Source organism: Oncorhynchus tshawytscha, linkage group LG05 (genome assembly GCF_018296145.1).
Source record: "Oncorhynchus tshawytscha isolate Ot180627B linkage group LG05, Otsh_v2.0, whole genome shotgun sequence".
NCBI classification, from domain to species: Eukaryota; Metazoa; Chordata; class Actinopteri; order Salmoniformes; family Salmonidae; genus Oncorhynchus; species Oncorhynchus tshawytscha.
This window is the reverse complement of record NC_056433.1, coordinates 46,369,396-46,379,544: the sequence shown is the minus strand read 5'-3', so window position 1 is coordinate 46,379,544 and position 10,149 is coordinate 46,369,396. Positions and strand designations below refer to the sequence as shown.

At 39.5% G+C, this 10,149-nt stretch overlaps 1 protein-coding gene and 1 long non-coding RNA gene across 2 annotated transcripts; one reads left to right on the top strand and one right to left on the bottom strand.

Moving 5' to 3' along the window:
- Positions 1 to 2,476: 2,476 nt before the first annotated feature.
- tal1 (T-cell acute lymphocytic leukemia 1) lies at positions 2,477 to 7,701 on the bottom strand. Its single transcript, XM_024421010.2, has 4 exons — positions 7,568 to 7,701; positions 5,392 to 6,037; positions 4,690 to 4,787; positions 2,477 to 4,303 (listed from the first exon to the last, which is right to left on the bottom strand). The coding sequence occupies exons 2-4, from the start codon at positions 5,898 to 5,900 to the stop codon at positions 3,846 to 3,848; spliced, it is 1,065 nt and encodes a 354-aa protein (XP_024276778.2). The 5' UTR covers positions 5,901 to 6,037; positions 7,568 to 7,701; the 3' UTR covers positions 2,477 to 3,845.
- Positions 7,663 to 9,939, top strand: LOC112250668. Its single transcript, XR_002953563.2, has 3 exons — positions 7,663 to 7,752; positions 8,620 to 8,740; positions 9,116 to 9,939. It is a non-coding gene; the product is annotated as an uncharacterized LOC112250668 (long non-coding RNA).
- The last annotated feature ends 210 nt before the right edge of the window (positions 9,940 to 10,149 follow it).

Genomic DNA, 10,149 nt, shown 5'->3' with positions numbered 1-10,149 from the left:
AACTGGGAGAAGGATTCTAAGAGTTAATTAAAAAGGGACAAGACCTGTTCCACTGCGGTGTGCTTTTGATGAGTTGAAAAAGTCTTGATTGAATCCGTTATTTTAATGGGTTATTTCCATGAAGGGAACTCGCTCTCATACTCAATATGATGAAACGAGATGAATGTGAAATGAGATTTTATCTATGGATGGATAATGAATGGACACCAGAGGGATTCTTGTGGATGAGGCTGTTCATCTGTCGAAAGTCTCATTCTGAGTCTTAACCCGATTAAAAAGCAGTACATAATTGGTAGATACTTTAGTGTTGAACAGATCTGTAATTAATATTGTTGGATCTCTCTGTGTGTGTGTGTGTGTGTAGTTACCATGCTTGAAAGTCTTCACTTTTTAAAATATTGTTGGATCTCTCTGTGTGTGTGTGTGTGTGTGTGTGTGTGTGTGTGTGTGTGTGTGTGTGTGTGTGTGTTTACCATGCTTGAAAGTCTTCACTACACTTTTTAATATTGTTGGATCTCTCTCGGTGTGTGTGTGTGTGTGTGTGTGTGTGTGTGTGTGTGTGTGTGTGTGTGTGTGTGTGTGTGTTTACCATGCTTGAAAGTCTTCACTACACTTTTTTTAATATTGTTGGATCTCTGTGTGTGTGTGTGTGTGTGTGTGTGTGTGTGTGTGTGTGTGTGTAGTTACCATGCTTGAAAGTCTTCACTACACTTTTTTACACAGCTGCATAACATACTGCATAGCCAACTTTCACAGTGAAACAACTTTCATTTCATAAACCTGTAAAATACACTATATATAGACCTGTGTTTGTTGTGTCCCGGAAAGTGGGGTTGCACCTAATGTAGCCGCATTAAACCTCACAATAACAAGTCCTTGAGGTGTCCCTAAGGGAACAGCCTCTCTATAGACAGCCTTTCACAGAAACAATACTGAATAATCACTGAAGCCTCCCTCTCACCAAATTCTCCCTTTACCTTCCATGGCGTTTCACAGAGGGACACATTCCAGTCCTTCACGCCACCTCAAGTCAGGCTAATGTTGTGTTCACAATTGCTGTAAATACACTGCTGATGTAATACCTCTCCCTCACTGTGTGTTTGTCATTACTTTCTTTACGGCCGGTTCCCTGGACACAGATTAAACCTAGTCCTGGACAAAAACATTTTTTTATTTCAATGGAAAATCTCCATTGGGAAAGGGGGATATCTAGTAAGTTGTACAACTGAATGCCTTCAACTGACATGTGTCTTCCCCATTTATTGAAAGTGCATTTAAGTAGAGGACCAGTATTAATCTGGGTTTTTAGTGTGCAGTATGAGGTGAATGAAGTCCTACTTATTGAATAAGCTAACAAAGATCATTTTTATGAATGCGTGTACAAAACATTAGGAACACCTTCCTAATCTTGAGTTGCACCCCTGCAGTTGAATTAAGCTGATAACTAATGATATTTGACTAGTCGCTTTCAAATATTGTACAAATATTCCTAATATTGAGTTGCACCCCCTTGCGTTGCCCTCAGAACAGTCTTAATTTGTCGGGGCATGGACTACAAGGTGTCAAACGTTCCACAGGCATGCTGGCCCACGGTGAACAATACTTCCCACAGTTGTGTCAAGTTGGCTGGATGTCCTTTGGATGGTGGACCATTCTTGATACACACGGGAAAACTGTTGAGTGTGAAACGTAGCATAGACTGAGGTGGGAACTGGTGATGTGCCGGTGTTTCACACGCACCCCTTCATTCGCTAAGGGACCAGTAACCTAACCTCACGGTCTCTGCTGACAGCTTTTTAATTGGCTCTGATCCTTATCTGTCATCAGCTCCAACTCTCCGCTCATCATAGTTGTAATCATGACATACTGTTCCCCAGTGCCCCCTCAAATACCTTCTAGCTCAAACTGGCCAATATCTCTAGCACTACCTCAATCTAATACGGGGATAATAACAATCGTGTTCAATTCATATGGTGGGAACATGGAGACTACATTGGACCCATTGCATCTCATCTAAGAGGCGTCGCTCCAGATCGATTGTGGGGACTGTCTGTGGATCGATTATTCAATTATGATGGTCATATTTAGGGATGGGAATTTGAAAAGCTGGGAACTGCCCTAAAAATGTGTTGAAATTCTCATGGCATTTTTTTTATGGACAGTTACAGGGGTTGGGGTCCATTTCTAAAATCCCCCCGAAATTCCCTTAATTAAATGTCATCGTCATTCTTTTTATCTCTATTTGATTAAACTTTGAAATAAATAAAACAAATTGAATTATTGGACTTGGATTGTACCTGCCATGGCAATATCAACATGTCTTTGATTACAACCTACTGCATATACAGACAGTCTACCTTTAAAAAACTGGAAGCATCTACTGGTGATGGGAGTTGTACACTGTACTGTATTACTGTCATTTCTATAGACTCACATCTTTAATTGATGATTAAGAAATATTACATAAAAATTTGAATACAAGATGAGCGTAACAGTATATGTTTCCCCTCATTTTTATTTTGTGGTATATAAAATTTGAGATATAACATTGAATATATTTATAGATGTCTCCATAATCACCTTAACCAACAGTTTTTTTTCTTACTAAATATCACCTAAAAAAAGAATATCCCTTTTTTTGTTTAACACATCGAAGACGTAAAGGTACCATTTCTGGTTACTCAATAGTCTGCTGAAATAGCAGACGTACATAATGTTAAATACAGTGGTAAAACACTTGATTAATGTTATGAATGAAAGAGAAATTTAAGAAGTGAATGTGAAAACATTATCAACTCAATGTACCATGGTCACAATGAAAGAAGCAGTGCAGAAATGGCACGTTTCATTGTTCAATACAAATGTACAGGTCTGTTTTTATGTACATTTGTACCTCTTACGTTGCAAGATACAGAGATATTATATTGTTATTTTGTTCTATTATTGGACAGGCATCATGCCCTCGTGTGTGTGTGTGTGGTGCGCGTCTGTGTCATGTGCATGTCATACTAATATGCTATCCATATTATTCCATCCAAAAATGGCAACAATTTGACCTCAATTAAATGTTGTATGGTAAATATTTTAACCATATGGTTTATGTGAATATCACATTAACAAGTACACTTTCAAACGTTTTGTTGTTCTCCCAACATTAACATTGACAGCAACACAGATCTCCCACTTTTTAAAAACAATTATCACTTATCTCACTGCAAAACTGTGTGTTCGGGGATAAACTGTGCTATCCACCAACTTATGACGTGGTGTTCAAGAAAAATGTTACTGGAAATCAGGTCGAAATACTATTATTTGATAACTCCAAATTTGAGTTACTAAAAGAACAAAAGAACTGACATTAGAGGGCTCTAAGATGAAAACAAATCACTTAAATTTAGTACAGTCCATAGTACTTAAGAACAAAATTCTCATTGTCATTGAAAGAGTCAAACACTGTACCTAAACAAACTTTGATCTCAGGCAAGAAAAGGTACCATTATGAGATTCATGCTGTTTTTGGAAATGCCCTTAATTGTTTTTCGATATTATGTTCTGAGTTACATTTTAGGTCTGTCATGACTTCCATTCCATCACCTGCTTACAACAGCAGTTGGGACAAAGCCTTTATGTTCCACCAGAGAACATACCCACCTCTGGAAAAGCCAACGACAGACAGGGCCATTGAGGGAAACAGGAATTAGAGAAAGATCAAATTTGTACACAGCACGAAATGTATCGCCATCGGAACCATCCTATTGATGCCCATTCACTCCAGGTTGGTAGAAAATTGCCAAGCTCCTCCATCTCACATTCTCTGTTCTTCTCCCCATAAAGAAAACGTAGCGTCATCTCTGGTTTTGTTCGTCAGTGTGGAGTCCTGAGTGATGGAGGCCTCTGGAGGTGGGCCTTCGGGACCCTATAGACAAATCCTGGTCATCGGTGTAGCTGTCGGGACTACCGTCCCCGTCCAGAAGACTCCCGCAACTGGAGTTGCTGGGCGACAGCATTCCCTGGAGGAGCTCTTCCCGGACCAGGCCCTCCCCTCGGGCCTCGTGGGTCCGCGCCCCCACAATACCACCGCTGTCGCCGGCCTCCAACACACCTTCCTGGTCGTCCAGGAGCTTGGCCAGGAAGTTTATGTACTTCATGGCCAGTCGGAGGATCTCGTTCTTGGAGAGCTTCTTGTCGGGCGGGTGGGTGGGGATGAGCTGGCGGAGGTCAGCGAAGGCACCATTCACATTCTGCTGGCGCCAGCGCTCACGACTGTTGGTGAATATCCGCCTCACGATTTTGGGCTGTGAGCCTGAGAGGGAGAGGAGTATAGGTATTCTGATCATGTCTGATTTATACACTGTATGCATACACCAGCAGTATGTAGGAATCAGATGTGTTAGAGTTGACCTGGAACAAAAGCCATTGGAACACAGGAGTGATGGTTGCTGGTAATGGGCCTCTGTACGCCTATGTAGATACTCCATTAAAAATCAGCTGTTTCCAGCTACAATAGTCATTTACAACATTAACAATTGTCTACCCTGTATTTCTGATCAATTTGATGTTATTTTAATGGACAATTTATTTATTTATTTTCAAAAACATGGACATTTCTAAGTGACCCCAAACTTTTGAATGGTAGTGTTTGTGTATGTATATATTTTGTATAAGTATAAAAAATCTATATGATCTTACCATTACCATCGTTGATTTCAATCTCATAGGGCGCTGGTCGACGTTTTATCCGATGGCTGGGATACATGCCATACTGTTCCATCTCCCCACCGTAGCCACTGCAGGAAGATAGTGTGAATTAGTCAAATTACAAATTCCCTCTACAAATATATAGGCCTATATTCACTGGCCACAGATGTCAGTTCAACATCTAGGTTTGAATTATATTTGGTTTAGATGTCAACTAACGTGAAATCAACAAAACATGTCGCCATGTCACTGGATTTAGTTTAAAGGTTGGGTAAAAAAGATTACATTTTGCAAATTCAATGAGTTGTCCCACGTTGATTCAACGCGATTTTTGGTTGAAATTATGTGGAAACAATGTTGATTCAACTCGTTTTTGTCCAGTGTGTATTTTTGGCTATATGTCGACTATTTTATTCTGGTGATTTTGTTGAATTAAATGATGACAGTTAGGCCGAATGTATACCAAATTAAAGACTTTATGTCATAATAATAATAATAATATGATGATGATCATGAAAACAAACTCTGAAAATGGAAATAGCGATGCACATTTCAGTCCTAAAAGTAGAATAGGCTACATCAATCAAAATATGACAGATGAACAGTGCATGTACTGACGCATGCCACAAACTTGTCCATGAAAAATCACATTATTATGACATATACATTTTCCAAAGGAATAGCTTGCCTTACCTGTTCATAGTAGCGAGCGGTTGAGCAAAGTTACTGTACAGCATCGCTCGTGCAGGTAGAGAGAACCCAGGTTGGCTCAACTGCACCATTCGAGTTTCGCTTAACAACGGGTCCCGGGAAGGCAGTGGCAGTTGAATAGGAGGTCTGCACAGCTCGGTGGTCTGTATCCTGTGATTGCCGTCTGCCGTCAGCTCCCTAGCTTTTATGTCCACGAGCCCTCCTCTTCTGGCCAACTCGATCACCGGCACTTCCTTTTTTTGCTCGCTATGGTACGCGGTTTCCTTGGTAACTGCATTAAAGAGGATAGTCCCGTTGCAGCGCTCCCCCGGGACACGATCCCTCTCAGCGGAGTTCGCCGACGCCGCTTCCTGTGTCTCACCACCAGCCTCGCACCCCTCCCCACTTACACGACCTGTTATGGAAGTCGTCATGCTGTCGTGATGTGGAGACTTGCATTCCTTGCCCATAGGACTGAGCTGCCCAACTTCTGGTTTCAGTTTTTCCATCATTTCCGCGGTTATTTGATAGATTAGACCGTGCGTAAATATATCTTAAATTGTGAAAGTGCATTTGCTTAATGCCATCGACGGATGCCTCCGCATCGAAACGATCTCTTTCATCCGCCGATATTAATCCTTGATGTCACCTGCAAAAAAGAAAGCTTTTATGCTTTTTATGTATTAATAAAAAAATTCTAACGAATAAAATACCAAAAATGCAGAGTACGCGCGTCACTGGAATGAACCAGAGATCTAAAATGGTAGGCCTACAGTCAATCCCGTGCGCGGCAAATCATCAACCAACAGGCAGACCTGTGTATTCTGCCCGGTGCTCTCTCTGCATCATTGAGGGTGGGTGCGTATACTGTCAATGTTTATAACTACGAACGCACTGTTGCGCTACTGCTTCCCTTGTCAATACGGCTTGTAATCCAATGAAGTGTTCGGACTGCACTCTTGCGGTCCATCACATGGGAAAATCATATCCCTTCATGGCTAATAATTTAGAGGATATTATCAGAGCCAATGCCTTTCTTTGTGATTTGTGTTGTTGTTGTTTACAATTGTTGGCCTATTTGTTTGCCTCTTTGTTAAAAGAGTTTGCCTTGGTTCTAAATTCCCGATTTCCCAATATTGCTTCTGTCCAACGCACGTCGTGCAGTTAAACGGAAGCGTTATCTCTGCGTGGAAATCAATACAATTGATTGCCCTTCACTGTATCATTATCGTTATATAACATACTCATTAATATAAGTGGAATGATAACCTCTGTCACTCGAGGGCCTGTTTTTCCAATTGATTTCATAATTCTTCGTTCATTGATTTGTCTTTTTTCACGTGTTTTTTATTAGATTTTTTTCTGTTCTTAGCCTACTTTGTTGCGTGTTCATGATTTGAGTTTCAAAATAATCAGATCCTTGCTCCTCAGTAAAGTTCTTACGTCATGTGAAAAAGGAACTGGTGTCGTTTTTTTCACCACCACTGTGGGAATAGTTTTTGGGCTACAGCTTGTAGGGCACGTAAAATGAAAAAGGAATAAGAGTGCGTTTTGCGTCGTTTATTTATGAGCCTACTGTGGCTTTGAAAGCTTGAACCTTAATTGAGCCACAGTCCGCAGAACGTTGTGCATCGCCAACCTTTTCATTCTATAAAATGTGTAGGTACGCTAGGACATCACACATTTTTACAAAAACATTGCGGTAGGCTACATCATTTTCTGTTTCAATAGCCTATGGAGATATAATAGCCGAATGCATAGCTAACTTATATTTAAAATAGATTTGTTGTTTATTGTTGCAAAATAAAATGATCACCCATAAATTAATCTTAGCCTCTCGGCTAGCATTTCCCTGAGTGTGTAGGCTAGTCTTGTTTGATTTAAATGAAAGCGTCGATAGACTGAGGACATTTTATCAAAACGAAAAAATATTTGACTATATCGAATATTTGTCCATGTTTCGTGTTCAATCCCATTTTATTGGTGGATAAAACGAATGCTAATTCGATAGGCTAACTGATGTGTTCCACTTCACCGAGAAAACAAACGTCAACCCGAAATAGGAACGGCCAATGATCAACAATGTTCCAACTATCTATTCGCATTATCAATAACATGGCCATAAATCGACAACAACATATGTGACTTGATAAGGCCTATTTGGGTGTGTTGTCCTTACCATAGCCGGAGTGTTGTTGATCGAGTAGCCTATGTGTGGAGCCATTTTGTCGAGGGTAATCCATGTCTGATGTTTTAGATTCACTGAAGTGCTGCGTGGAAACTGGAAGTGAGGTCTATATAATTCCACATCACGTCCAGTGCGCCACTTAGTATGGGGAGCGAGCGGAACACAGGCGCAATGTGGTGAGGAGAGATAAGGGCACGCAGTTGCGGCCACTCCATATTCGATAAGCCCCTAAAACCATTATTTATTAAATTATTCATTATTATTTGGCTTTTTATCTTGGGAAAGCGCGAGGAAAAACTATTGCCTTATATTGTGAATGGATATGCACTGACATAGACCTATAACGGGAGATTTTAAGGGATACAAATCCATGTTTATTACAGCAGGTGCATGCCTTGTAAAATGCTCCAAGTCTTAGTTCAAGAGCAATGGAGCGTATTTAAATCATATCAGTTGGGATGTTGACTTGAGAAAAATACCATTAGGCATATGTATTTGTTTTGACTAATATTTTAACATTTTATGAAGGAGAATTAATAAACAGCGAATTCGCAAGTTTTTGATGAATGCATTTGAATTAATGAATGCGACATGTAAAATTAATACCATTGGGCTACTGAATGTATTTCCGATAGTTTTATATTGTGCAACAATGATAATTAAGTAGTCTAATACTTTGTCATTTGGGTCAAACTCATATGTTAATGCATTTGACCACACTCGGAACACAATTTATCTCCCCGTTTTATGGGCCATTCAAATAGGCGTATTCAATATTCACACGAGATAGGTTTGCATGAAAAACCAAACAACAGTATCAATTGTATCAACAATATCAATTGAAGCAGCACAGCCTACCGGGTATAGTCTACATCACTTTTATGATTATCATCATTCTCATCAGCCTGATTAGCTGCATGGCTATACAATGAAAGTCCTATAGCCTAAATTAAATAAACATAGACCCACATAAGAGGAAAATAGGTAAATCGTATAAATTATCAGACTCCTTTAATCCTCTCTTGCTTTGTTATTTTTTGCAGTGGATTGGATCGATCGCGTAGGGATGCCTTGAGAGACTTGGCTGAATTTGGTGTAAAGCTCAAAGGACCACCTTGCAGACAGAGATAAGACGGCCTGCAGGTTCATCCGTCAAAGCGGGAGGTGAGACACCCAATATTCTCAGAGACGCAATGTTTGGTGCTATTTTAAGTCTACATGTGTCCTTTAGGCCTGCCAGTTTCGATCCCTTCTTTCAAAGTAGGGGATTGAGGGTAAATGATGGGGTTCTCAAAGACATGCCACAATTAAATCAATAATCTTTTATCAGTAGACCTCTAGTGAACAAAACACACATTTAAATGGCTAAATATATCCTATATGTGTGAGACCGCTTGGAAGATATTTTTTTTTCTAGCAAATTGGCTAATTAGCCTAGGTCAGATATTCACAAGCTTTACTGACATTTAGGCCTGATGGTGGAAAAAAAGAAAACTGCTGAAATTATTTCCTTTTGTCATTAATTCTTTGTCAACGCAGCTCCCTCTGTCACGACCATAGATATGGTCATTGCTCACGACCAACATCCTGTCAGTGAAGACCAGCGACGAACATTGAGATCCAGAGGAAGATTTTCATTAACTCTCGAAGTTCCAGAATGGAGTGAAAATGGCAGCCATATTGGTCAGGGAGAAATCCAACCCAGTCTAATTGGAATGAATGGCAGAAGAGGCATAATCCTGATTTTGCTTATGCAGGAAAATAAAACAAAGACGTGATGTATCAAAAATGGTATAATATAGTTACTGTCAACCTCAAATATTGTCATATAATCATAAATACAGTTTACAAGATTTATATAGGTTATTGTTATAAATAGCTTCTAAATATATGTAAACAGACCATACATTTAATATTTTTGGAAAGCTGAGACTGCTATTATATGATCAAATATCAGTAGCCTACTTGTTGCATTTACAACTTGTCAAAGTCCTATCATCTGCATTGTTTGAATGGAATGTTGTCAGTTCATTTGAAAAATCAATGGAATCATTCCTCTAAAACTGGCTAGCTAGCTAACAAACATACAGTGCAGATAAATTCTTCAAATTCATTTTTACACAAGATGTTTTACAGTATCTTATCACAGCACTGACAAACCATGGTTTACCAACTCTCTGACCAAGATGGATGACCTTAATTCCATCATAAGAAGGCTCGTGGCTATTCTAGTATTCTAATTCCTAATTCTATGGGGGCCACCCCCAGGCTAGGTTTTGAAACGTTTTCATATTTCTATCTGTAATATACTAAAGACATGCATGTGAAATGCATTTTTTGTGAATATATATATATTTTTAAATCTAGAATAAAACATTTACAACATATCAACAATTCCCTCTGGGCAAGTCTGTGTATATATAAGGATAACCACATGAAAGTAGTTGAATGTAGATGCTTCTTTAAGCAGAGAGAAATTAGTTGGCGTGTGGGAAGAGTCTGACCTTCGGGAAATGGCAGTTAAAGACAAGTACACTTAATTTAGACGACCAAACAACTATTTAGACCCAATC